Raw genomic sequence first — 27,491 nt, 5'->3', positions numbered from 1 at the left:
GTATGGAGAATAAATAACATAGATGGTAGGTAGAAAATAGACGGGGAGGGCAAGAATAGTCTGGGAAATGTAGAAGCTAAAGAACTTACGATACAAGGACATGAACTCAAGGGGGGGGATGTGGGTGGGAGAGGGTGTGCAGGGTGGAGGGGAATGAAGGGGGGTAATGGGACAACTGTAATAGCATAATCAATAAGATATATTATAAAAAAATCAAAAGACATTCAATCCTTTTTCATGTATTATGGGAAAGCAGCACAGAATCCAGAACCCTGCATGCATACAATGCTGTGTGACCTTGGGCAAGTCGCTTAATTTCTCTGAGCTCATAGAAAGCAGGTCCGAAGTCTGTGGTTCTTCATGGTGCAGACCCAGTCGGCACCCTCACAGGACTCGGTTCATGGTTTCATCAAACTGTGTTTTAACACCTCATGCTTTGCTGACCGAGCCCAGAACTCAAGGTCCTCTGCCATTTGTCGTTTACAGGAAAGAAACCAGGACTTTCTGACAAGGTAAGCTGTTTTCCTGTCTTGTCGTTGGTTTTTGTTTTGGTTGTGTCTTGTGTCTTTATTCTTTGATGAACAATGAGACCACTCACACGTCTTCCCTCCTGTCTTGCAGCCCTCAACCCCGGGCAGGTAAGTGCCGTGTCGTGTCTGCGGGAGGGACCACGGTCTCCCTGGGGAATGTAGGTTGGCATCTCACGGGTCCTTTCTCTCCACTCTGCAGGCCGCTCGGGGAGCACTTACCCAGGATACCAAAGCCTCCCTTACCGCCCACCACGGAGAGATACGACAGAAGTAGCCCCCTGCCAGCGAAGAAGCCACCTGTGCCAAGGTAAGCGTCCTCTGTTGCTTGAGCTGGTCATCGGGTGTGGATGCCCCAGCAACCTTCCCAGCAGCAGCTCTGCACGGGAACCGGAAATCCCGGGCCTCCCCAGGCAGCTGTGGCTCATTTGCTGCTGTGGCTGGAGGGATGTTAAGGCTCTTTAGGCTGGAGGTGGAGTCCCAGGTCCCTTTGAGGAGAATGGCAGTCTGGCCAAGGAAGGACGAGGGAGAGGTCTCACTGGGAGTGTGGGCGCAACTGCTGTTAGTGGAGACTTGTCTTCTCCCGGCCAGCGTGGTGGCTGTGCCTGCTCCGGCCCCAGGCGTGGGAATTGGACCTGGCCTGTGGGTGCCCCATCCAGACAGCAGAGAGGTGATCGTGAGGGAGGTTCGTAGGTCACTCAAAGTGTCTTCCTCACCGCCAACCACGTTTTATAATCGCAGAATCCTGAGGTCTGCTCTAGCGCGGCTGACTTTGCTATGAAGTTTTGGGGGCCTATTTACCAAAAGGCACCAATGCATTTGGGGTCAGGCCCCACCCCACTGCTTACTAAGGACACAGCCAAGGCTTCTGTTTATCAGAGTAGTCAGGGTTCATGACTCTGGCCCCAGCTTGGCTAGTGGGAGGGTTCAGTCCAGGCCAGGGCACAGGCGCACCCCGAAAAACCTCAGCGATTGAGTTAGTGTTTTAACAGAATATTTTAAAAGATCCAAATGAATGCAAAAAAAAAATACCATAAAGGACAAAATATCAGAATGGTAAATACACGCAGGCTGAGGTGGCAGGCGGAACATCCGTTCCAGACGCCGGCCCCGCCCTGCCCGCAGCGTCCCTCTGAGGAGAACGGAATGTGGGCCTGGCCTAGGGCCACCTGTCCCTGCTCCGAGGCAGCTGTCGCCAAATCTGCTCGACTGGCTCGTGCGTCTGCGGAGCGTCCCAAAGCAGCGGCGTCTCCCAGCTGTCTCCCCTTCCCCCGAAGGGTGCCGTTCTGACACCCTCAGCAGAGGAGAATATTACCTAAAATGCTCTCATTTGCTGGGTGAAACATCTATTCAATGAAATTTAATAGCTACTAAGGAGTTAGTTTGCTGACTAACCCTTTTTTTAATGTGTAATTATTTGCTGCAGCAGCTAAACAGAGTAAAGGCTCGCCCAGCTCGGCTCGCAGCGATGCCGGCACACTGACTCACCAGACCTCCCTCCCCGGCCTCTGTCCCTCTTTTCTGCTGGGGTTTTTTTTTTTTCTTCCATTTTTATCACGGCTCAATGGGTTTGATTTCTCATGATTAGATTAAGTGAAACGATCTATGTTCTGAGGCTCTTGGAAAATCGTCGTGCTCAGTGCTTTCTCTCTGCCCTAATTCATTTCAGGCACGGATGGGGACAAGACAGAAGAGAGAACGTAAGTCCACAATGTCGCTGGGTGACTGCCTGGCCTGGGGAAGGCCAGTGCGGGCTCCGTGGAGGTCGGGGCGCCCCCTGTCCCTGCCTTCACTGAAGTCCACATCGGAGCAAAGCCTCCATGCAGTGGGCTCCTGAGTCCTGTGCCTGTCGGGTCCCCCCATGTGTCCTGCCTGCCTGCCAGGCTGCATTGCGTAGCTCCGGCCTCTCTGAGAACTCCTGGGGTGGCTGGGTTAACAGCAGCCCCATTAGCAGATGGCAGATAGCAAGATGAAGGGCTATGGGGTGGAGGGGACAGTCAAGGGAGGGATGCCCAAGAGGCTGGGCCTCACAGCAAAGTATCTAAGTCCTCTCTTTCCCTTTGAATACCTCCACAACCTGAAAGGGCATGGGGTAGCACTTACTAAATGCCTACTGTGTGCACGTTAGCAACCTAGCGACATTTGGGCGACCAGTTGTTTGCCCAGGACTTTCCCAGTTTTAGCAGTGAAAGCCTCACTGCTGTGGTTCCAAGAATTTCATCAGTTTCAGGCAAGCCAGGAAAGCTGGTGACCTGGTTTTATACATGCTTTGCATTTAATGGCCCCGTGAGGAATCACAGTTTCTCTTGTACTAAGAGGAGACCGAAGTTCAGACGGGGTAAGATACTCACCGCGAAGTGCACAGCTGTCTGAGCTCCTTTGCCCTCGAAGCCTCTGCAGCTGTCACACGCCGGCCCCTAGTCGAGGGCTCAGCCTCCAAGTGCCCGCTGCCCCGTAGCTCTGTGCTAGACGCTGTGCGTGTTCAGATGCAGTGATGGAGACAGGGAGCCATGTGCTGAACAGTCTGTGATCATGGAATGAGCTGGAGAGGCGAAGGCAGGAGAGTGATCCTCGGGGGCGAGGAGCCGGGGGTGGCTTCTTAGTGGTGAGATTTGTGATGGTCACCGGGTGATGGGGAGGACAGAGACCGCAGTCTCCCTAAGAGAAAGCCCAGTGCATCCCGGCCTCAGGAGTGTCTTGAGCGAAGGCAGGTGGGTGGTGATGCCCATGGAGCCTGTGGAGATAGCAAGGACCGCAGCTTGGCCACACAGCCGTGGGCACAAGGGGTGAGGCTGGCAGCAAGGGTAACATCCCATTCCTGAGGTTCCCAATCTCTGGAAGGGTGGACCTTCATGTCATGAGAATCTGGGACTTGTATATTCTTGCACCGGATGGACCTGACATGGTTGCAACCGTGCGGAAGAGAGATTTCACTGTAGGCATTCCCTGAGCTCACGCGTGTTTATTTATGCAGCCCTGTGCGGGGACTCCCAGTTGGGCAACTGGGATGAGTCATTCTGGCTGGGATCCTTCTTGCCTCATCTCAGTGGTAGACTCATGACAGCTAACTTCCAGTGATCACTCCACATACGCAGCACACAAGTAGTAACTAATTTAATTCTCACAACAGCACGTTCATCGCCAGCATGCCGTGCTAACAAAACAAGTCCAAGTTGCCAGTTCTAGTCTACTGGTCAGTGGCAACGTGGTTCTTTCTGCCTCTTCCGCCACTGCTTATCTGAGGAGTGGCACACACTGCCTTTCCCTTGCGTGCCTCACGAGCTCGCCCTGCGGCTAGCTGTGCTGAGCCGAGCTCCTTGTGAGCCACATGGCAAACAGGATGGGGGTGCTCTGTGCAGGAGTGGCCACGGGACCGTGGAGCCCAAAAGAAGGCTGAGCTTTGGGTCAGACACGCTCGGGGCTGAATCCAGTCCTGTAACCCGCGGCGAGTCAGGAACCCCTTCCGAGTGCATGTGTCCATTGGTAAATGAGGGTGTGAAGTTCTGACAGGTTGCTAGGGGAACTGGGTGAAATACCATGTATGAATCATTGCATGTAGGAGATGGCGTCATGATTATTGCATCCTCAGGCCCTCTTAGAGGCCTCGGACCCTACTGGATGCTAAGTACACAGAGAGACTCAGGGTGGGGTGTCCTCAGATGCTGGTTTGTATTAAAGAGCCACAAACCACTCAAGGCAAGTCCTACTGTTCCCTATGGTATGCTAACTGCGGAGTTGTGCATGGCTGAAGTAGAACAGAGATGTCTGCATGGTTGAGGAATCGTGTTTTGACGATGGGTTAATATCTTTTCTTTTTCCCTTCCCTTCACCAGGATGAAGATGATGGTATGTTCAGAAAAGCTTCCTTATAACTTATCAATCCTCCCTTCATTGTTCTGCCCAGGCATTCGAATGGCATTTTTTAGTACAGATACCCCATAAAGTCAATTATATCTATGACATTAGCATGAAATAGACACGTATCAGTTGGCAAACTGCATAACTAGAATAAAATGGGGTGGTTTGGCCCGATTACCCAAGAGAACCATTGAGTGCGTGCACATCAGTGCAATCACTGAATAATAGTGCAGCAGAATTAAACATTGCACCCATGGTTGGATAGAAACATTTCCGTTCATGCCCTCTCACGCATATGGGTGAAGGGTCGCTAACTGCAGAACGAGACAGCATAAAATTTGGCTTTCATCAAGCACAACAAAACTTGTGAATCATTTCTGAAATTCACATGGTTTCCAACGGGTAATTTTCTGCAAGTTAACATTTCCAAAATGAAAAGAAGAAGATAAGGGAGTATTATTGGGAATCAGAGCGAACAGCAGCATCTGAAAATGCATTCTAAGGTGATAAGTCACCTGGAAAGTCCTTGGGAGGCAAGACTTGTCCCACCACTTCCTGATAACGTTGGACCTTTTGGATTCGGGGGGCCCCTCTTTAGACTAGTTGTTCCTAATGGGGGAGCGGTTCTGAGATGCTGCCCGACGCCTGGATCCTGACAGCCCGCTGTATGTTTTCCTCCTCCCCACAGCGCATCAGAGGCCTCTGCCCCAGCCAGCGATGTCCCCCATGAACTCCAACACCTTCCCTTCGAGATCCGCCAAGCCTTCACCCAAGCACTCCCTGCCCTCGGTGCACCTGCCCGGAGCATTATCTGAGAGGTTCGTGGCAGCGTCCTGATGATCTAATGTAACGCCTGGGCCCACTGACACTGTGCTGATGGTGGGCAGGTTGAAGAAGGAGGGAATGAGCCAGTGGGGTCAGAACATTGTGGGGTCTTAACCAAAACCAAGCTAATCCTAAAGAAATATGTGTATTCACCCACCAGTGTCCGCTGGGTCTGTGACTGGGGTTAGAGGGACTCAGCACGGAACACCCCAAGGTCGCCCCAGAGAGTGGACTCTTGGGCGGGAAGTGGGGGATGTTTTCCCTCTGTGAGTTCAGACCAACCAGCCACCACTCAGGAAACCCACCTACTTAAGTACGTGGCGTTCCCTCTGCATCTCAGATGGGGAGGTGGAGAAAACGTACCTTGCACGTGGCAGACGCTGAGTTCGCTGCACGGGCCGTCCTCTCTCTCTCAATAGCAGTGGCGCACCTCAGGGCCCACGATGAGGCTGTGCAGGGGGAGAGGCATGGACAGGGAAAAGACTCAGGTCATTTCTCCCTCAACAGGCCCACCCGGTGGCCCCTGGTGGCCCCCGAGCCCTCCAGCCCTTTGGGCTCCCTCCCTCCTTTAATCTCCAGAGGCGGAGGCCCGGTCCCATGAAAATACAGGAGGAGACTCAACCACTGACATGACCCCTCCCCAGCTGCCAAAGAGCTGGAAGGATTCTGTTTTCTCCAACTTCCTGGGTGCCTCTTGTTCTGATTTTCTGTCGCTTCCTCTTTTCCTTCCAGCTGCTTTTCTTCTTCTGCCACCTCTGCCGTTTTTCATGCCATTCACCCCATGCCGGGCCCCAATCTAGCCTTTATTCTTGCAAAATACTGTTCACATTTGATTGTGGAGCAGAGCTGCCCACTTGAACAGAAGGTTTGGGCTAATGAGTTGGGGCACTGCCGCTCAGCACGAAGCAGGTGGCGTTAAAGGCCCCCAGAAGGTGTTACCATCGGCGGCAACGCCACCTGGTCCCTTTGTTTCTCACCCACCCTCTCGTTGTCCACCATTGGGCCCTGGGGATTCCCTGTTCCCCAACGCCATGCCCATGACTGGGTTTTCCTAATAACCAAAAGACAAGTCCTCTCCCCAGACGACTTCTGCCATTCCGCAAACTCAAAAGCCTCACACTGCAGCTAACTTTTAAAAGTCACTTAAATGCTCTTTATATAGTTTTCTTGTTTTGTTCTTTGGCTTGTGAAGCTTGTCGGACTTTGGGATGGCCCATAGGGGGCAGCAGTGAGCTGCCGTGTCCCAGGAAGGGTGGGAAGTGACAACAGAGGAAGTGGTGATTCCAGTCTGGCTCCTCCCCTCCAACCCAACCTGAAGTCCCTTCTTTGTCTCCACAGTAACAGCAGTTTCCCGCAGAGCGCCTCCCTGCCACCACACTTCTCCCAAGGTTGGTACTCTGGGGTCCTGGGGCCCGGCCTGGCCCAGGCAGCACACCTTCACGACTGGGTTCCCAACCCACCCCGAAGCTTCTTGGCAAAGGTTCTGTTGTTCCCAAAAGGCATCTCACTTCCTCACCCAGCACTTAACGCCAGTTTCTGCAGCGCGCCAAGGGCTGTTGGAACAATTGATACTATCCAATACACTAACACCACACACACACACACACACACACACACTCTCTTCCCCAGGAAAGGGGGCCTTGGCCTTGACCTTCCCAGACAGAGCTTCCCGTGCTTGCTGTCTTTCCACTGTGCTCAGGGTAGTGCTCGACTTTGTAGTTCTGGGTGTCCATCGGAATCTGCACTCGAGTCACAAATCGAGGAGCATGTTTACAATACAGAGAGAACCTAACCCACAAGAGCCCGATTCAGTAAGTCTGGGTGAGGACCTGCATTTTAAACACATGCCCAAGGAGAGTGGACAGCAGATCACAAACTCTGGTTCTGATAGGTAACCGTAGCCTCCAGGTAGTCTCACCTTGACTCCGGCCACTGACATTTGTCCTGGTGAACACGATGAAAACACTCTCTGTCACTGCCTCGTCACCCCGGCTGGGAATCCACTCCGGGGGGTGCTGGAGTCTGGGAAAGACCTGCCTCCTGCAAATCCTTTCTGATGGTCGCATGGAAATGGCTGACTTTTTCATCCATGGGTCTAGTCCCTTCACATCATGTAACATACACAGTGAAGAAGTCCCTTGAATTTGTGGCACTGCTCTTGACATTCCAGTGCCAGGGCTGCTGGGGAATGCCTGAGCAGCCCTGTGGTTTTGAACACGTGAAAATTATTTTTGAGCCTATGGCTTCTTGAAATGTTACTATTTGCTGGAAACAATTTAAAGGACATTTTTTTGGGGGGGGGGGATGTCGTGACAGAAGTAAACAAGGGCTTACGGTAAATTAACTTCAAAATGCTATCCTTTTGAAGGCTCTGGCGGCAGGCTGCCCCCCAGACCTGAAGGCAGAAACATCTCCTTGCCGGTTCCAAGCGCGCCTCGGCCTCAGTCCACCGGGGAGGGAGAGGTAACGAACCTCCTGTTTTCGTTTCCTTGCCCCAGCGAGTGAATCCTCATAAATTCCCACTCAATAGCCTTTTGTGTTTTTATCCTCCATTGGCTTTTTTTCTTTAGTGAAAAAAATTAAGAGGGAGGATCCAGATGAAAAATACGTTCTTTTTCCTTGGTGTTCTTAAGACTTCTCTGAAGGCAAATATATATTTTGCAATTAACAATGAGTAATATAATCCTCTTTTTTGCCTAGTCTATGAGTAAGTCCCTTAACTGCTTGCTAATTCAGTTTTTCATTAAGTATATTCATAAACCGAAGACATTATGATACCTGTATCTTTCCTGGTTAGAGGTTCCGTTACGTAAGGAATGCTTATTCACAGCTACCCTTGCAACCAGCACCGCGATAAAACGCAGCTGACACGGAATATCATCTGCTGAGGCCCCCCTGAGTGACTGTATTCAAATTAAGAAAAATGTTTCAGGCCTCATGGAATTGAGGTGGTGATTTATGAAAATGATGACTTGGAGACTTTTCTTTTTACTTAATATGTAACTGCAAAATTTATTCCGTTTTTAAAAATGTACCTTTTCAGAACTCATTACACGAGGAGTGGTACGTTTCTTACATTACCCGACCGGAGGCAGAAGCTGCTCTTAGGAAGATAAACCAGGTACTGTGCTCAAGTTTATTTCTGGGTGGTTATACATATTCATGGCAGGAGAAAAAGGGAACTGACTTTTATGGAGTACCAATTACGGGCTGGGAGTTCTGCGGGGTTCATGCTCTTAGACCGAGGGGACCCATTAGTGCCAGTTTCATACCCGCCAGCAGCCGTAGTGGTGACTCCCAGGACCCTGGGAAAAATGTCAATTAAGGCCGCCATTTGGCTGGCAGAATCGGAGGAGAGACTTTATCATCGGAAAGGCCCCGTATCAAAAGGAGACCCTCCTTCAAATTTCTATCATCTTACCGGTTCCGTCTTCCTACTCAGTTGCCATTTACGATGGTGTGAGGGGATCGTATCCAGAGAGACAGCAGCAACTTTTTGCCCTTTCCCCTAGAAATTTCTGGCTGTGCTTTAGTATTAGCAGGTCTTAACCAGATTTCGTCACCTGGTGCTTAACCTTAAATCTGTGTATCAGAGAGGAGGGAGCAACGACCCTCCACCTTTCATGTCTCCCGTCTGCACCAGCCGTTCTCAGCCTTAAATGCACATTCAGATTGCCTGGGGGGGCTTTAAAAGATCCCTGTACCTGGGTCTCACCTGGAGTCAGTCTGACTTAATTAGTCGGGGGCGAGGTGGGTGCTCTGGGAGTCTTTAAAACTCTCCAAATGATTCTAAAGTGAAACCAAAGATCTGAATCACTGGTCCACGGCTATGTTTGTTCAACAGAGATGTTCTGATGAATTTCACTCATTAACTTGGCATGAAAAAAAAATAAAGGAAAACCATTAATGCGGATTGATGGCTATTGAAAGCCATCCTGACTCAGTACACCAAAAGAGAGGTGTGCGTGTCCTTAGCAATTCTGTTTTAATATTAGATCTTTACAGTATTAATATTATATAGCAGTAAGTTACGAAATAAAAGTTTAAAATACAGGACACATCGCAACACTGTTAGTAAATACCAGAAAAACAGCAGCTCACAGGCGGTCTGCCTTCAGTCTTGTGCAGGTGGAACCCTTCACCTGAGATCCGGAGGCTTAAAACAGTGCGTGCATTTCACGGGCATTTGGGTGCTTTCTACTTCGGCTGTGGAAAGAAGGGTTAGAAAATGAGCTCCCAGTGGTGGGAAGGTCTGTTCTTGGTTAACCAATCAAGTCCTTGTGTCCCTGGCCCTTGACCCACACCCACCACCTGCTGCTTGTTTCATTCCTGAACCAGGGGTCCTTTTTATCAAGAGGCTTCAGAGGTTGACTTGGAATTTTGTGAGTCTCTGTTGCCTCCTCCTTGACAGCCGGGGAGTCCGTGGCATGTGGGAGTCGAGCTGTTGGAGGGGCTGACGTGTCATGTGCACGTCAGCATTCCCGCTCCCGAGGCACCCGTCTGCTGCTCTAAGGGACCACAGGCGTGTCGACTTCCACGGTGCCCATAGTAACAAGCAGTTTTCCCTCCAGGATGGCACTTTCCTGGTCAGAGACAGCTCCAAGAAGACAGTGACCAACCCGTACGTCCTCATGGTGTTATACAAAGATAAGGTTTACAACATCCAGATCCGCTACCTGGAGGACAGCCAGGTGTACATGTTGGGAACCGGACTCCGAGGGAAGGAGGTGAGCACTCCCAGTTGCAGAACTGCCCCCCCCACCCAGTTTTTCTCACCTCTTTGAAACATCTGTCTACGTGAATTCTGCTGAGACATTCCTTGTGGGGCCACACCACGTGACAGCTTCGGAGTTAAATCGCTTTAGTGAAACCCATCGTTTACTGAAAGGAGGTGAAGCAAAACGTTAATCGTAGCCACCTCTGCCATAGGAATCTTTCTTGTATCTTTTATTCCAAAATAATCTAAAGATACACGTGTAACTTTTGAAAGAATATGTAAACAGTTCAGTTTTTTTGAAAGAGATCCAGCTGGTGTCAAAGGTAAGTCCCTTCACCAGTCACCTTTGTGACATAATTTTAATGTAAGGTTGCAGTGTCTGTTTAAGGCTGTATTTTAAATCGACAGATGGAAAAGGAAAAAACCATTCTTGTTGTGGTGATCATTTAGATACGGTGATCATTTAGATACTTGGTTAGTTTCTTGCTGAGAATGGAGGTTTGGGCAACGAAGGTGGCCCGACGGCCCAAGACGTTTCCCTCTGTGCAGCCGGGGCTCCCGCAGTCACCTCGCGGGTGGCAGTCAGACTGCAAACCACTCAGGGCTGAGGCACCAGAACGAGACCCCCTGTATGAGATTCCCCACATGAGGGTAAAATATACATATATTTTATAGTCAAGCAGCTACAGTAGTCATCTATATGTAGTCTATAATCCACAGTTTATCGGATGTTGGTGAGGAATTTTTTCAAGGTACTCCACCAGAAATCATTAAAATACTTGCCAAATTTTAGGGGGTTTTAAATCAAAATCCGCATAACTTTAAGCTGCTGAAAAAAACGGTGGGTGACCGTGGCGCTCCCTGTCCCAGTGCTGACCCACCTCCCTACTCTGCATCTTCCAGGACTTTCTGTCCGTGTCAGACATCATCGACTACTTCCGGAAGATGCCCCTCCTGCTCATCGACGGGAAGAACCGGGGCTCCAGATACCAGTGCACGCTGACGTACCCCGCCGCGTACCCGTAGCAGCCGGCCGCGCCGGCGGCCTCCCGCGGGACTGTGCTGGCGGCCTGGGGACGCGCGTCAGGCTCGGTGCCTGGGCGCACACTTAGGCCTGGACCGAGCCCCTCAACACGAACACAAGGGTTTTGAGAAGTGTTTGAAATGAAGACTGTCAAGTACCCCATAATTTATTTATTCTTCTTCAGTATTTGTAAAGTGCAGGGGTAATTTTGTTCACACTTGAAGTGGAGTAGTGTACTGGGGTAATTCATACAAATGATGTATATTTTTGGTACCCATTTCAAAGTACCAAAGTTTAAGCTGTTTACACAGCTACAAGAATAATGTGGGGCAAGTTTCAAAACACTTAAACAGTAGTATTGTTATCACATAAAACTGATTTTTTTTTAAATAGCCAAACCTTTGTCAGGGGCAATCATCACTTTTATATGTGTAATTTGAAAATTACTAAAATTAACTTTCTCAGCAGCAATAATTTAAAAGGCTTCAAAAATATGTCATCCTTTCTTACTTGGTGTTTCTTTTTGTTGGGGGGATTTTTATATACTTTTTTATGAAAACATAAATACATGTTGGAATAACTTCCTGAAATTAAAATTTGCCTTCTGCTTTACTTTTGGGTTCCTAAAAACTTGCCTGACCTCACTGTTTAGTCCGTACTATTGTATTTTTGTTTTAAAGCAAATTTAAACTAAAAATACCAAAAGAAAACGTTTTAGAGAGGAGGTTTTGGCATCAAACACACCTGGATGTAAGCCCATTACGTCTCAACCACCCCATCCCACCTCCACTCAAACGGTGTAGATTTTACCAGAGTCTCCTGGGAAGATGGAAAGAATGCACGCACACAGGAAACCCTGACCCAAGTTTCCGGCCAGATAACCTCTCTTCCACCTCTTTTTGTCCCCCGACAACTCTGTCCTAAAGCTCCTTTCCTCCTCCTCCCCAGAAGCGCTTACAAATCCCGCAGAGCAGCTCAGCTCCTTCCTCAGCTGCAGACCTCACTCAGGAACAAGCAGCAGGCCATCAGGGGTCCTTTAGGTTTTACCCTTTGGGCCCTTGGTTGTTATTCCACCACTGCTATGAACAAAAATCGTTGGCTTCTCTGCTTAATCTGCAAGTTTTCAGAGTGGCAAAGTATGTCTTGCTATTTCATTTTCATAAGGTACTAGCACACGGAAGGACCTAGAAAGTCACCGGGTTAAATCGGACCATTTCCTATGATGAGTATGTAGACACTTTTAACCGATGATGGTAACAGTGATGTCTCACAAACCTTCATCCTCACCAGCTCTCAGTGTAGAGCCCAGAACTCGGACGTGCTGCAGCTGAAAAACTCGCGTTTACTCAGTGTGTTAAATACTGAGCTGGGTCCTGGGCAGTGAGCAGAGCAAACATGTTACGTTCTGTTACGGAGGGGCAGACCTTGTGTCCTGCTTCACAGTATTCTATCCTTTGTGTGCGAAAATATCTAAAATGAAGGATACGGTAGATTTTCAAGCAACTATTTGGTAGCAAATCCTGTTTACATGGTGAATGAAAGCCTATTACTTTGAGTTTCCTTTGGTGGAAAGAGACAGCAAGTGGGAGGTTTTAGGATGAGGCGCCCTGAAATGAAAGCTGGCCCGCTGCTGTGACTGCAATCAGCCAGAGCGCCTGGCGGTTTTTATGGCTGGCATTCTCTCCCCCCTTCTCAGGCAGCGGCAGCCCCTTCTTCTGGCGGGGTCTCCCCACCGCTGGCCACAGACCTGGCATAGGACCCAGCCTCACCGATCATAGTTGCTTAGGACCTTGCTCAGGGCTCAACATCTTAACCGAAGCTGGTGTCCTCCTCTGGAATGTGAAACACAGAGGCTGAACCCGAGGATCTCTCTTCTCCGGGGAGCTGAACACCCAGAGCTGTCTGTCTGTACACCTGGAGGCGTCCGCTGCCATGCCCCTACCCCTGGGTCTTTCGGGGGAAACCAGTCCGTAACAGGCGAGGGCGAGGCCACAGCCCAGAGCCAGAGCCAGAGCCAGAGCCAGGACACAGACAGCAGATCAGTCAGTGGTGCCCCTGACACCCAGTCCAACCAAGGACTGCCAAGTCAAACAACCCTACATGTGCTTCAGCAGGCTGAAGTCGTTTTTGGCGCTTGCTACCAGGAGAGATCTTACTCGTATAAACTCACCATCCATTTGAAATTTAGTGACTCTCAGCGGGAGCCAAATCCAAGCACAAGGTAAAGGATGAGCGGTGCCACACGGCCAATTACACTTGTCGTTCGTGAAATCAATTAACCATTCTTTGAACTATTAAAGCAACAATAAACCAGCCTTCAGGAACATGAAATGATTATTTTCAACTCAACAATATTTACGTTATATTAAATACGTTAGTAAACTCAGTTCTCCCAGATATCTGTTAATTCAACAACACAGTTATAAATTCACAGCAGACAAGTAAGAAACTAGGGGGGAACACTGTTAGAAGCAAGGGCTACATCTGATATTGTAAACGCTTCGAAGGGGCTGCTGCTTCCTACTGTTTCCCTGAAGTCCTCTGTCTTCCCAGGACGAGTAAAATGCAGGGTGAGGTCACACAGCAGCAGCTGGGAGAGCTCTGTGTAAACAAAACGAGAGGGTGTCATATAACGCAGCACGCACGTTCAGACAACCAGTATTCCTCCGGTAGCCATTTCCTGGTTCTTGGTTTACTTTTCTTCTGAGTGACCACGGACCAAACCACAACTTGGGTGTGCTCACTGTGACCCCAAGCCAAATGTATGTCCTACAAAGCAGGGTGACAAAAACTTACCAGCAGGGTTCTGTAGCCCAACTTGTCAGCTGGCTTACCAGCCTGCAGCTTGATTTGTGCAAATCTGAGTTCCAGTTTGGAAGACTCACTGCTTTTACACGTTACACATGCACACGGGATGGAATGTTACACAGGCCCGTGAGGCACGGCACAAAACCCGGCAGCTTTATCTCCCAAAAGCAACCACGTTTCTTCAACTCCTTTTGTTTTTCGTGTCTGTGAAGTTTCGTTTCTTTTTTTTTTTTTTTTTTGAGGTGGGGGCTGGTATTACCTCCATCTCTCTAAATGACATGCTTAGTTTTTTTCAATTTTAGTTATCTATCCAGTTCTGATTACAGAAGGTTAATATATAACTCTTTCACTCATGCTATCCCTGATATACTTGAGTACAATTTTTGCCAGGTCAACAGTTAATATTTAAAATTTTTGATTACATAAATATTCTTCACAGCCGAGTTGTATAATATGACATTTCCCTTCTTATGTATTCTCTGTAGGGGTGTCCAACCCATGGGCCACATGTGGCCCAAGATGGCTATGAATCTGGCCCAATACAAAATCGTAAATTCACTTAACACATTGCGAGATTTATTTTGTGATTATGTGTCACACTGCATTTAATGTGCGGCCCAGACACACCAGGAGGCTGGACACCCCTGCAGGGGATTTCCTTCATCTTCGTCTCTAAACCTTTCTGTCGAGTTTATTTCCATGATCACACTTTTAATTGCCAAGAGCTCCCTTCTGTTCTCTAATTGTTTTTGTAGTTTTACATTCCTTGTTCATGGACACAGGATCTTCTCCCCCCACCGCCCCCCCAGGCATTAGTGACGATTTCTTGGAGTTCCCGCCCCCTGACTGGGTCTGTGTGCTGGTTCTGTGTCTGCCCCTCGCATTAAACGCTCTCCTCGGACGGCCTGCCGAGCCCCCGCCTTTGCCCACGCTGAGGCCGTGGCGCTCGCTGTGAAGGTAGCTGGAAGCTCTATGCCCATGGGAGTCTGTACTGTGGAGTGATCTGACTGGGTATTTTCTTGGGGAATCCTGTGCTACCAGCACTTCTGGGTCTTTTAGGCTGCGCATACTCCTGGAAGAGGAATCTGCTTGAGGATATAAATTGGGCTGTCAGTGTTGTGGAGCCAAGTGGGAAGAGGAGGCTGGAGGTAAACTTGGTCTTAATGCCCTCATTTTTAGCACACCGCTCTCCCCGCCACCTCGTGGCTGGTGGCTCCAGCCAGAGACCCCTTGCTCTGCCTGCCCAGGGAATAAGCCTGGTGTCCCCTGTCCCAGAGAAACAGCTGCCCAGTTAAGCAGAGGGGGAAAGAGACCTCGGGCTCTCTAACTTCTGAAACCAGCATTTAACCAGTCCTCCCATCCTTTGCTCCACCTTCACCCCAACTTCCAAAGGATTCTGGTGCCATGACGTGTTGGGTCTTTGGAGCTATTTCTTGGTGTTACCCAGCCAGCTCACAGTGCAGATGTGTGGACGTCAGGGTTCAAGCTTCTCTGCTTCCATTTGCTTTCTGGGTTGTAGTTAACACTTTTTGAGACCTCTTTGTCTTATAATAGATTTTGTCTGTTTAAAATTACTTTAAATCTCAGGTCTACCAGTGACTAGCATTTGTCCCTAGGGAAGTTAGTTAACTGCTCCATGTCTGTTCCTGTGTCTGAATGCAATGGTACTACTTCCTACCGCGTGGGGTTGCTATGACAATTGAGTCCAGGGATGCAGAACTCTCAGAAGAGTATCTGGATTATGGTAAATATTATAAGTGGTATCTACTGACATTATTTGGGGGTGGGGGTAAACAGTGTCCATTTGACCTTCAAAGTCTCCAAGTCCCTTAGAGCCTCACTGGATGACGTACCCCAAAACTTTCCAGGAACACATGCACCATGTTTATCATTTCTATTTTACTTCATGAAAAAATAATCCGCAAGCTAGAACAGTAAATCAAATTTGAGAGGAATCTAAAGCATCTCAGTTATATATGACTATGAGCACCCAGAACCAGTTATGCATTTAGTAGACATTTTCCAAGAACCTATTCTATCCATGTACTGTGTTAACTGCTAGGAATACCTTTAGAGAGCTTACAGCTGAGCAGGGTAGGAAAAGGTGGTAAACGTGTAGTCACAACACACTGTGAGAGGTGACATGGAAAGGCAGACAAGATAAAGCATGATGGCCTGAAGGAGTTTCCCAGCCGAAGTGATCACAACTGACAGCGTACAGTCGGCAGCGGCTCACCCTGGGGAGGGGGGGCAGCCGGGGTGCAGCGGTGGGCATGTCAGAAGGCGGTGCACGTGTCCAGCCACATGCACAAAGACCCAGTGTGCAGATACGCACCCAGGTCAGCATGGTCAGAGCACAGAACACGCCAGGAAAAAATCCTGGGCCTGATCTCAAGAGGTTTTACAGTCCATTCAGGGAGGTTCAGACTTTATCTGGAGGACAACAGTGAACCGAGGAGTGTTTTCAGCAGATTTACATTTTAGAAAGATAATCCCCGCTGTAGAGTTGAGAGTGGCTTTAGAGATGATGAATTAAACACAGCTAACTGGATTTCTTTACACCAGACTCCTCAGTGCCTTTTCAATGCTTGCTGTGAATCTGTGAGGGAAATTTAGAGCATGCTGCACTTCCCGAGCGATATGATCCCGAGCACGTGGGCCCCATCTGTGCTGCACACCAACTGCTAACACCCGTGAGACAGCAGGGTTCCCGGAGCCAAGCCTGGGACATGCTGCCCCGGGAGGAACGGGCAGACACAGCACAAGCAGCCCTCACTATCCAGTGCCTGACTGCGAGCCCCCACCCTCCTCCTCTTCTCCGTGACAGTTTGTCTCCCTCTGTGGTGGTCCTCTCCTCCCCAGCCTCAGCAGTGGGCTCTGACTGGTGTAAGCTGGTCTGGCAGCCCTGTTCCCCTTGGTGGTGGCAGCTGCTGCTACTGCAGAGGCACGCCTGTGATGCAAATCTGGCCAATGAAAGGAAAGGGGCAAGTGCTGGAGGGAACTGGGAAAGGCTAACGTGGGCAGACACAGGCAGAGATGGCATCTGTCTGTACCTGGCCATGTCTGCAGGCAATGACCACGAGAAGCGGGGAACAAAGTAAAAATAATGAGAGTGCCCAGTCCCCAACGAAGTCTTTAAAACTCTGAATTACCTTTAGGGCCACCCCACCTTAGTTCTTGTTACGTTTCTTAGTGTATAAGCCATGTTAGGTTGGTATTTTTTTACAGGTAGATGTAGGCCTCACAACTATTTTCAAATATCCGAAAGCTGTCAGAAGAACTACATAATCAGTGCAGTTTTCAAGGTTAGCAGTAGGACCGGGGCTGAAAGGAACGGGGCACAGATTCAGCTAGTCCATTAGGAGCAACTTCAAGTGTAACAGGTGGACTGCTGAGACAGGGAGTCCCTCGGCACAGGGAATGTCTGGTCAGGGATGGACTGGCCCTGGAAATACACTGTTTATTTTATAACCGTAACATGCAAACATTTTAACGTAGTGATTCCCTGCTTACCTTTCATCTTCTTCAACTCCAAAGAAATTGTATTAATATTTTTGATTATGGCTTCCACATTTAGCTTATGGCCAGCAACATCATTCTTCAACATCTGATTTTAAAAGAGAAATAAGAATATATAAACCAGAAGTATTTATGTACATTAAAATACTCATATTTTCAGTACTTCTAAAAGGACAGTCTGTTTTTTCAGAACTGAAATAACTGTGAAATCATAGTCTTTGTTAAGGGGTTCAAGTTCTAACATAAGGAAGCATCAACTGAAAACACCACCCCCTGGAATTCTTAGGGTGAGGTTCCCCCTGTGATCAGACTGTACCCACAAGGTGGGGCCCTCGCCATGGAAGTGCAGAGGTCCCCTTCCCAGAAAGCCTGGCACTTACAAACTGCCTCACAACTGAGCAACCATGTTAGACCTCCTCTCAGTCAGGGTCTTAATCCAACTTGTTCTTGAGTGACAAGGTCCATGCACAATTTCTTTAAATAGATAGGAAAATTCAAGATAAGATTCCATTATAACTCATTGACTGAGAGGATGGCAAAATAACCACTACTATGTTAGCTAAGGGAATTAGGGCAACCTAATTCCACATTTGAATATCGGTCAACTGAAATCCATACATCCACATGTTACAGCGTTGTATATATAGTACATATACTTACACAGCTGTGTCAGAAACAAATGCAGAGGTGGGTCACTGGAAACCAACCTCAGCCATTCAATTCTCTGCAAACAGCTTGAGAAATGAACCCCAGGCCGCACACACAGCACCTGGCCATGGGAAAGCCGGCCAGTTACCAAGCAGTTATGTGACTTGTCCAAAATCGTGAAAAACCAACCTTTATTTCCTTGCCTCCACCTTTTCCTGAGCCAGAGGGACTGATCCTATTTCTCTCCCGCACTTCGGAGCCACTGTCAAGGAAATACAAAGTTCCTCTTCAGGACAACCTATAAAACACACTTTGCATCCACGGATAAGCCCCTCGCGCTGATAAGGAAGTGGCGGCTCTTGTGGGTGTGGCGCCCCCAAAAGATTCAGGTCTAAGGGGAAAGGAAAGAGGACACAAAAATAAAGGGGGTACGTGGCATGTAAAAATTAATTTAAAGAGAAAAGAAAGAAGTAAAAACTAAATAGAGAACTGTCCGAGGAAGCTGACCCTCCCAGTCTGGGGTCGGGCCACCCAGGACTCTCAATCCCCCATGGGTGGGTGGGGTCAGCAGCAAAACCCCACTGGCCTGGAGAACGGCCAGGGCTGCCCTGAGCCTCCCCCACGGAGCTTGGCCAGGCCATTAATCAAAGACATGGCGGCTGAGGCCGGCATGGAGCTCATACCAGGAGGCAGGAAGCAGACCCCGGGCTTTGGGGCAGAGGGACGAGTGAGCTCAGAGGCTGAGACCCCTGCCCGACCCACAGCCAGGAGGCACTGCACACTCGGCCCACACCCTGCCGGTAACTGTTACCCCATAGCCCACGCTCTACCGGCCGGACCCTCCTTCCCGGCCCAAGTGACACCCGCACAGAGCCCCCGGTCTTTGGGGGCCCGTCTGGCCACCACTCGGGGCCTGGAAATGGAACCCTAGGCAGCTTCGGTATCCCCTCGGGCTCCCAGACCCACGGGGCTTGGCAGACGCTGTGCCGGACAAATGACAGCTATTATCTCCATTTCTGCAGATGAGCAGAGTACTGATGACGTCAGACACGTTCAGCGGTTTCTGGCCAAATAGAGACATTGACGCGGCAGCCATCTTGGCTGGATTCTAGGAGTCTCTGCCACCCGCCCCTATGCGTCTAGCTCGGAGACTTTCCGGGGCGCCCTCGGGACAGGCGTCGGCCTCCAGGAGGCGCTCACCCGCCGGTGTCAGGTTCTAGGCCAGTCTTGGTCTTCTCGGAGCCTCCCCGGCAATGCACACCTGCCTCGGGAGCCAGTCCCTTCCGGACAACCGCCCTCCACGCGACCCTGCGGGACACCGTAGGCCCTGCCGAGATCTGCCCAGCCACAGCCATGCCGGAAGCACCTACCTCCGTCCAGCAACAGCTGTGCCGGACGCCTCCGCCTCCATTGCTGAGTTCCGGTCCGGTCCTCGACGCCCACTAGTTCGGGCTAAAGATGGCCCCTGAGACCACCTGGAATTTCAACAACCTTTACCCACCCGGAACAACTGAGGCAGGCCCACTTCCGGTTCAAGTCACAACCCGACAGGTCAAAGGTCACAGAAGCTCTGGTTGCGGGGTGGGGCAAGCTGGCGGTAACAGTGAGACTTCGCTTGGTGATTGGCCAGCTCCTCTGCCCAGTGCAATCTGGGAGTTGTAGTTCCAGTCAAGGCCCCCTGTGGTGAAGGTTCTAGATTCCTGGCTGAAAGTGGCTGGTGGGAATGGTGCTGCCCTGCCTGTTAGTTATCCGGCGCTGTGCTAGATGCTTTTGCAGGCCTTGGCTGCATTTAATTTTGTCCAGATAGGAGTGCAGTTAGGGTCAGACTCGGGACTGAAAGCGCTGGGGTCTGAATCCTACTCCATCCCTTGTGTAGCTCTGGAGAGGCTGGGAAGTGCACTCAGGGTTCGAATGTCCTCATCTGCCCTGTGCAGATAAAAATAACTGCCTTCCCGTGTTCTAGTGCATCAAAAAGGGCTGGCAGACGATATGCCCGACAAATGAGGGCTATTGTCACCACTCTGTGTTTTTCCAGATGAGCAGAGCACAGATGAGGTCAGAGATATTTAGCCGTTTCTTGCTAAATAGAGACACTGGTACTGCAGCCATCTTGGCTGGATCCCAGGAGGAGTCTCCGCCACCAGCCCCTCTGCGTCTAGCTCAGAGACTTTCCTGGGCACCCTTGGGACAGGCGTCCACCTCCAGGAGGTGCTCACCCGCCGGTATCAGGTTCTAGGCCAGTCTTGGCCTTCTCGGATCCTCCCTGGCAACGCACACCAGCCTCGGGAACCAGTCCCTTCTGGACAACCAGCAGCACGTAGCCTGGTGTTTAGTTTATGTCCCGTTACCTTCAGTTTAGCACAAGAATTTGTTGTCTGGTGCAGAGTCAGACAGGTGAGGAGGCACGGGGGAGAGCTGAGCATCAGTCCTCAGGATAGCCAGCCATGGAAGCTTAGAAGAGGGAACCTTTCTTTCTCTGAACCTCAGTTTCCCCATCTGCTTCCTCGTAAAAGGAATGGTCTAGATCAGTGTGTCCTAAATTTCATTCGCTATGGAGCCACTGTGCATCAACTATTTCATTATTACCTGCATATTTTAAATTTACTTCCTTTTAACATTTAAGTCTACTGGAAAAGCTTTCTATCACCAATGTAAATGGAAGAAGATATAAACAGAAGGTCACAAGAAAGATAAAAACCATGAAAATAAAACATTACTTTTAATCATCAGGATATTCTCGCCTATTAATGGCTATGATCCTGCGGCCTGCTCTGCTTTGTTAAAATGGGTTTTTATTGCGTGTTAGAGAAAGGTTAAAGGGAGTCTGTCAGAAACTGAAACTCGCTTCTTGATGTAATCAGGACTGCAAGAATTGGGAAGGAACACCTCGCACTGTGTGATTACGTGATTTTTAGCACCTGTGTATCATATAAAACCATCATCACTCACACCCCTGGTGGGATAGGTCTGTCCCATCCTTTGCAGAACCTAAGATCATGTGCTCTCCAATATCCCATCTCTTCCTAAGTCTCCTTCATTTGCAGTGCTCTGTGGACGCCTTTCATTCAAAACTGCAATCCTGGAGGGAGCCTTCCCGAAACAGCCCTACCCAGCTCTATGGTCCTGTCCCTGTCCCTCTCCGCCAGTGCTTCCCTCCCTCAGCATTTTACCTGTGCACACTTGCTAGGGTCAGACTCTTGCATTTTCTTGTTTCTGATGCGTGCGCTGAGCATCTTTCTTCTAATCCTTCAAGAGCTGAGGAAGGGAGGAAAAAGAGGCACAGACGGTCAGAAGACACACTGTTGGAGCATTCATGGTAAGTCACATGCTGTGTTAGAAGCCCTCCTGTCCTGACAACCCTGTGAGGTCGCCATGACCAGCCCAGTTACATGGAAAATGAAGCTGAGGCTCAGAGGGTTCGGTGCCTGCTCTGGGGCACAAGAGCCAGCAGCAGATCCTGTCTGTGCGACTCCAGAGCCTTAGCTTCTCTGGGCCCGGTTGTCTCCAGAACAGGGATGCAATCTCCTGAGCCAGCAAAATAGTTCCGCACGGCTCCGTGATGGTTAGGGGTTCCCAGATCACTGAACTTTTCAACAACAACCGATACTCACACACACACACACGTGGAAACACGGTGTGACAGACAGAGGGGGAATTGAAGACATTCACAAAAGCAAAAACAACTGCCATCACTGTTTTATAAAAGCAGGGATAACTAACATAAAAAAAAACAAGGGGGGGACACAGAAGGAAAAAGAAGGAATATCGTAATAATTTCAGAATAAGACAAGCTTAACTGAACTCTTATTGAGGGCGTCTTTTTTTTTTTAATCCTCCATGCTGATGCAAACGAGTTAAAACTTTGCCTCAGATCTGCAGGATCCTATTAGATGTGTCGTTGGAAACTCCCCATAGGTAACAGCAGAAGAAAAGAAGGTGTTTAAGAGAAGTAGGGTGGAAAAAAGTGGGTAGGTGGAGAGAGCATTAAGACCGAGAACCTGGAAAATCGGTGATGATGGGGCCAGGCCGGGGCGGAGGCTGGTCTCCGGAGCCCCATCCTCCCTGTCACACCGAACCCGTTCACAGGGTCCTGCCTGAGTTTGCGGCCCTAGCTTTGAGCTCAACCACCTGCCTGTTAGGATTCTGTTCGCGGGACTTTAGAACTTGACCCAGCCAGGGTGCTGATGACCTTTTATGAGTAGATATTCAAACCGCTGTAATTTGGGAGAAATCATCATTACACTTTTTTTTAAAAAAAAGGAGACTCGACTCTGTGTTGATTTTAAATAAGTGTTATAGGCGGGAGTAAAAAAAGAGATCTGGCCTTAGAAAAACTGATTGTAATAACATATTTTTCTCCATAAAAATGTCTTGAAGCGATGACGACTACTTATGTGGTATTTTTCCTCCTGAAACACAGATTCCTTTTTATCCCCCTGAGAAAATACAACTTTAAAAGCATGAGCTGCTACTTAAGACTTGAGGCTGTTACAGATGAGGCCCTAAAAAAAAAATCTATCTCCCTTAATAATTTTCCAAATACAACACTTTGCTGGAGCCCGACACAGGTTGTAGCAGTTAATTCTAATGTTAATCAAATAAAGGAAATTAAAAAGCTGGCAAATTCTCCCATAAAGAGAAAAGCTGTTACAGAACAACAAGGTGATTAAGCATTTTATGGACCCGGGTGTACGTGCCTCGGTTAGTTTTATTACAAATTCTTCACATAAAGTCTTCCTTTCCAGGAAAACCAATTGATTGAATTATCTCACATCTTCCTCTTGCTCTCAGAGCTCCCACTGGCGTATTCCCCCTGCTCCTCATCAATGGGGACTACCGGTCTCTGTGCCCAGGGACTGGCTTCCTGCTGGAGCACCAGCAGCCTCTGAACATCGCTTTGTACAACCCTGGGGGACGCAGGCTTGGGAGGTAAGGAGCACGTGCTTGGGTCATTACCTACAGAGCTTGATGAGTGTGGGAAAGATCAAGGAAATTCCCACATGCCAGAGCTCTGCTTTTCCCAGAGCCAATCACGTGCAGGAAGCCTGAAGGCCCGTGACTTCTGCCACTGTGGTCTAAACTGGAAGTTGGATTCCCTGCCCACTGTCTTCTTCAAGGAGCTGGTGTTACATTGGGCAGAGTCGTTCTCTTTTTCTCTGGAAGAAACTCTTACGAACTATAGAAAGATGTGGTCCACGAAAATCCAAATTGCTCACTGCGTTAACTAAAATATTTTCCCCTTCTAATTAAGAAAATCTATAAAAGAAGAAAATCCTGCCATTTGTGACTACATGGACGGAACATGAGGCCATGGTGCACTGACACAAGTCAGAGACACGCAAGTACTGCATGACCTCACTTATGTGTGACATGTAAAAACACTGACCTTCTAGAAACAGAGAGTAGAGTGTGGTTGCCAGAGACCGAGAGGTGGGGAAGTTGGGGAGACGATGGGCAAGGGGTCCAAGCTTCCAATTATAAGATGAGTAAGTTCCAGCCCTGGACGGCGTAGCTCAGTGGATTGAGCGTGGGCTGTGAACCAAAGTGTTGCAGGTTCAATTCCCAGCCAGGGCACATGCCTGGGTTGCAGGCCACGGCCCCCAGCAACCGGAAATTGATGTTTCTCGCTCTCTTTCTCTCTCCCTCCCTTCCCTCTCTAAAAATAGATAAATAAATAAATCTTACAAAGAAATATATCTCCCTCTAACGAAGGGTCTCCAACATAATGTTAAAAAAAAAAAAAAGACGAATAAGTTCCAGAGGTCTGACATACAGCGTGGTGGCCATGGTTAATACCAGATTGTATACTTGAAAGTTGCTGTGAGAATAGAGCTTTAAGGTTCTCTCCACAACAACAACAAATAACAACAGAAGGGCGATCGCGTGAGGTTAAGGATGTGGTAACTAAACCTTATTGTGGTTAACATTTCACAATATGTACACATATCTCATCATCGCGTTGTACAGCTTAAACTTACCCAATCTTATAAGTCAACTATTTCTCAGTGAGGCTTGGGGAAAGAGGGGTGGGAAAGGAAATTAGAGTTCTGTATCAACATTTCCCTCTAAAATAGGAAGCTACAGCCCTGGCCGCTGGCTACAGGACCTGGCAGCTCGGTGGATTGAGTGTGGGCTGTGAACCAAAGGGTCGCCAGTTTGATTCCCAGTCAGGGCACATGCCTGGGTTGCGGGCCAGGTCCCCAGTTAGGAGCACATGAGAGGCAACCACACATTGATGTTTCTCTCCCTCTCTTTCTCCCTCCCTTCCCTTCTCTCTAAAAATAAATAAATAAACCTTTAAAAAATAAAAAACAAAATAGGAAGCTACCCAAGTGGAGTTGCCAGATAAAATATAGGATATCCAGTTAAATTTGAATTTCAGGTAAACAACAGATTTTTTTTTACTATAAGTATGTCCTGAATATTGTCTGACACATCCATATATAAAATATTAATTTGTTTATCTAAGATTTAAATTCAACTCAGAATCCTGATGTACTTTTATTTGCTAGATCTGGCAACCCTATGCCCAGAACACTTCAACCGTGAAAAGAGAAGCAAGCAGTCTGAGGTGTGTATATAGATTCAGTAGGTACGGAAGCCAGGAGGATAGGGACATTTTCCAACTGGAAGTCCAAAACAATAAAATGCTTGTACTCACTGCGCCAGGATGTGGCTCCCTTCTTCCTTCGACATTCCCACGACGCAAGACAGAAGCTGAGTCTCTGAGAAGACAGATGGACGAGAGCTGGCAACATTCAACGTGGTGTTGCTTGGGACAGTCGCTTGCTCTGCCCGTTTGCCCGAAAACTGTTTGCAGCTGGCTTTTCAGAAAATGCCTTCACCCAGCTGGGCGCACTCAGGACACCCGTTGTGTTTATTCTCAGCGGTCCACCAATCAGAGCACACCTTCTGTCCCCAAATAAAATATGTTTCTAATTCTAACATATCAGCCTTCTGTTCCCCCAACAAGACTTCCCCTGTTTATTAAAGAAATAGGTTCTGATCACATGTTTCTCCCTCTGGACACTGCCCCTAACTCTCATGCCTCGCCCTCATCAGCCAGCCATGCAATGAAAAACGAGCGTCTTTAGGAAAAAAACGTATTAGGTTCAGGAAGTCAGTTACAATGGACTATCAGTGTGCGCTCACCTTTTATAATGAAAAAAAAAATGTATAGGTGCCTATGAGCAAGTTGGGAAAAATATTCACCAAAATGTTAACGATGGTTATCTCTGCGAAGGGAGATTTATGGGTGATTTTATTTCTTTGCATTCATTTATTCAGCCCAGCTGTAACTTTAGTCCCAACCCTCTTCTCTGTATTTTAAACTCTCCAGGGCATTTCTCAGGGTGGTACCACATCAATCACGTTAAAGCAGAGACTCTCAAATATTCTAATGCACAGTTTCCTGGGCAGTTTGGGAACATGCAGGTTCTGGGCCCGGCCCCGTGACTCTGATGGGGTGCTGGGGCTCCTTGAACCTGCCTTTTAAATTCCTCCTCCTCCCATTTTCACCTCCGAGGACCGAGGGCCGCACTTTGAGGACCATGGCACTGACTTACAGCTCCATTGGCATCTTCTACACACCTCAAATGGATGACCACAGTGGAAACTTATCTTAATGGCTTCTGATGCCAGAATTTAGTTGTTCTTTAAAGTTATACACATATATGTGTATTACATATAATAGACTGTGTGTGCAATTTTCAAGCATAAATCAGATCCACTTAAGGTTCATTTAGGAGAGGAAAGCGTTGCCCCCGGCCCCAGCCCCGCAGCATCGCAGCAAACAGACTCAGTGAGTATCTGCTTGATTCTTGGAGGTGGGAGGAAGCAGGTGGACCTTCCAGCTTCAGGTTCTTCCTAATTTAGGTCTTTATTTCTTCTGTTTCCTAGCCTTTTTGTTTGCACATAGTAGACGCTCAATAGGTCTTACAAAATGGGCAAGTTGGGCTATTACAGTGGCACCCTGGAGAGTCAAAGAAACCGAGGTGTGTGTCGGCACCTGCCTCTCTGTGGGACTCTCAGCAAAGCCCAGACAGCTGCAGGCTCCTCAGCCCCTGGAGGAGGGACAGCCCCGAGCTGTCTCAGGAGAATGTGGATGAACCACAGCGCTCTGAACACTGGAAATCCCCTACTCAGCCCTGTTTTCTGATTCTGCGCACAGACCAAAGATCTAAGAAGTGATTTCACAGCTGCTCTAGGAGGCAGCCACCAGACTGACAGCTTCAAAGCAGCCTGTGTGGCGTGGGCAAGATTATGAAACTCTGGTCTCTGATTTAAAAAAAAAAACCACCAAACAACAACAACAACAAAAAACCGCTAAAAAACTATCCTGGCTGTGGATCATCATTTGAATAAGAATCAAATGACTCAGGATCTGTCCAAAATGAAGGATGTTTTAATACTTTGTGTGTAAAAACACTGATATTTGGCTTCTCTTTTATTAAACAGATTTTATTATTTTTCAGAGTCTTGTCAGCATAATCGTTTTATGGGCGGATGAAATATTCAGCCCTGCCGCTGCTGGAGTTCTTGCACAGCAATTACCTCGTGGCGCTTTCGCCGTAATTAGGTTTTCGCCGAGGATTTTTTCCCCGGGTCTGTGTAATAAATGAAATATGACCAGAATTTAAATTTGTCAATTACAAGCAAGCACAGAGCGCAAACGCGCAACAGAGCCACGGATTCCAAACCACAGGCTTGGCGTTGCTGAGGGGCAGATGCTCTGAAAATTAAAATGGAAATGAAACTACTGACTGGCACATGAATAGTGGCCCCAAAGAAAGCGGATCTCCCCTGACACTGTGCAACACTCCCCCCCCCCGCCCCCGGACAGTGCCAGCTCTTGATTACAAATTCATCGGCGTGAAACTGACAAATCAAGGAGCCAGCGGTGGGTCGCTGTTAAAGGGATCTGCTCAGGGCTCTGCTCTGCTGCCCTGTGCATGGCTGTGTTCCCTGAGGCCAGATCAGAGGAATTTGGGGCCTGGAGGGCCAGAGCCTCACTACGTTATGCTGCTGGTATTCTCGCTGAGCGGCTCAAGGACAGGCAGATGTGGAGACAGGCCTGAGGTCTTCCCGCCACTCTTTTCTCTGTCTTGACTTCAATAATTGCTCCTCTGGGGCCCTCTGCCGACTATTTCTCATACAGGGAGAAAATTCTAAAAGCCTACACTATCAAGGACCCTGACAAACTGTTTATTTCATTGAAACAGCAACAAAACAAAGGGAAATGTTTTTGAACGCACCCTAGGCGAGCAACATGGAGAATGTGCATTTTTAAAAATGTACTGAGTGCCTGCATTTATTCATGTAACCAATCTTTCTTGATTTTCTCATCTGTCAGACACCGAGTTTTAGGCATAGAGCAGGGAGTATAATCCGACAGGCTTCTTGCTAACCCAGAGCATGTGGTCTGGGGGAGGAGGTGGGCTGGAACCCATAAACGGCACAAATACAGGTGAAGTGACAACCTAATTAGGCACTATCCAGGAAGGATGGATGTCATGGTGGGGAATGTGACTTGTGGGAGGAAACTTTTAGGGAGGGCTTCCTGGAG

At 48.7% G+C, this 27,491-nt stretch overlaps 2 protein-coding genes and 1 long non-coding RNA gene across 6 annotated transcripts in view; 1 reads left to right on the top strand and 2 right to left on the bottom strand.

The window, feature by feature from the left end:
• Positions 1-11,432, top strand: part of LCP2 (lymphocyte cytosolic protein 2) — a 39,062-nt gene extending 27,630 nt beyond the window's left edge. The window contains exons 11-21 of one of the 2 annotated variants that reach the window (XM_028528453.2): positions 487-512; positions 622-638; positions 730-837; positions 2,197-2,227; positions 4,361-4,373; positions 5,074-5,203; positions 6,549-6,598; positions 7,579-7,673; positions 8,254-8,331; positions 9,782-9,937; positions 10,831-11,432. In XM_028528453.2, the coding sequence (XP_028384254.1) occupies positions 487-512; positions 622-638; positions 730-837; positions 2,197-2,227; positions 4,361-4,373; positions 5,074-5,203; positions 6,549-6,598; positions 7,579-7,673; positions 8,254-8,331; positions 9,782-9,937; positions 10,831-10,953 (827 nt within the window). In that variant the 3' untranslated portion in view covers positions 10,954-11,432. Of the gene's footprint in view, positions 1-486; positions 513-621; positions 639-729; positions 838-2,196; positions 2,228-4,360; positions 4,374-5,073; positions 5,208-6,548; positions 6,599-7,578; positions 7,674-8,253; positions 8,332-9,781; positions 9,938-10,830 lie in introns of both variants that reach the window. The other variant, XM_036013615.1, reaches the window with a different exon arrangement.
• Positions 2,068-9,636, bottom strand: LOC118497836. The gene is made up of 2 exons (XR_004900347.1): positions 8,926-9,636; positions 2,068-5,659 (listed from the first exon to the last, which is right to left on the bottom strand). It is a non-coding gene; the product is annotated as an uncharacterized LOC118497836 (long non-coding RNA).
• A 1,835-nt stretch (positions 11,433-13,267) lies between the features above and the next one.
• C13H5orf58 (chromosome 13 C5orf58 homolog) lies at positions 13,268-24,800 on the bottom strand. Of its 3 annotated transcripts, none has more exons than XM_036013945.1 (4): positions 24,584-24,800; positions 18,116-18,188; positions 17,273-17,366; positions 13,268-13,552 (listed from the first exon to the last, which is right to left on the bottom strand). In XM_036013945.1, exons 1-4 carry the CDS (start codon positions 24,682-24,684, stop codon positions 13,401-13,403), a joined length of 420 nt encoding a protein of 139 aa, XP_035869838.1. In that variant the 5' UTR covers positions 24,685-24,800; the 3' UTR covers positions 13,268-13,400. The 3 variants fall into 3 exon arrangements, with proteins under 3 accessions (XP_035869838.1, XP_035869839.1, XP_035869840.1); XM_036013946.1 differs by having other exon boundaries at positions 24,588-24,706; XM_036013947.1 differs by lacking the exon at positions 24,584-24,800 and adding an exon at positions 20,275-20,984.
• Positions 24,801-27,491: the final 2,691 nt, after the last annotated feature.

The sequence above is a fragment of the Phyllostomus discolor genome, chromosome 13 (genome assembly GCF_004126475.2).
Source record: "Phyllostomus discolor isolate MPI-MPIP mPhyDis1 chromosome 13, mPhyDis1.pri.v3, whole genome shotgun sequence".
NCBI lineage: Eukaryota > Metazoa > Chordata > Mammalia > Chiroptera > Phyllostomidae > Phyllostomus > Phyllostomus discolor.
The sequence above is the reverse complement of the archived record's forward strand: the minus strand, read 5'-3'. Positions and strand labels throughout refer to the sequence as shown.

Bases quoted from the DNA above. Each gene is read 5' to 3' on its own strand.
- C13H5orf58 (XM_036013945.1), bottom strand. From the start codon at position 24,684: ATGTTGCCAGCTCTCGTCCATCTGTCTTCTCAGAGACTCAGCTTCTGT. The intron at 17,367-18,115 runs GTTGGTTTTTCA...TTTTAAAATCAG, and splicing joins GTGGAGGCAAGGAAATAAAG to ATGTTGAAGAATGATGTTGC. The intron at 13,553-17,272 runs GTAAGCAGGGAA...TTGTTTACACAG, and splicing joins GGAGTTGAAGAAGATGAAAG to AGCTCTCCCAGCTGCTGCTG.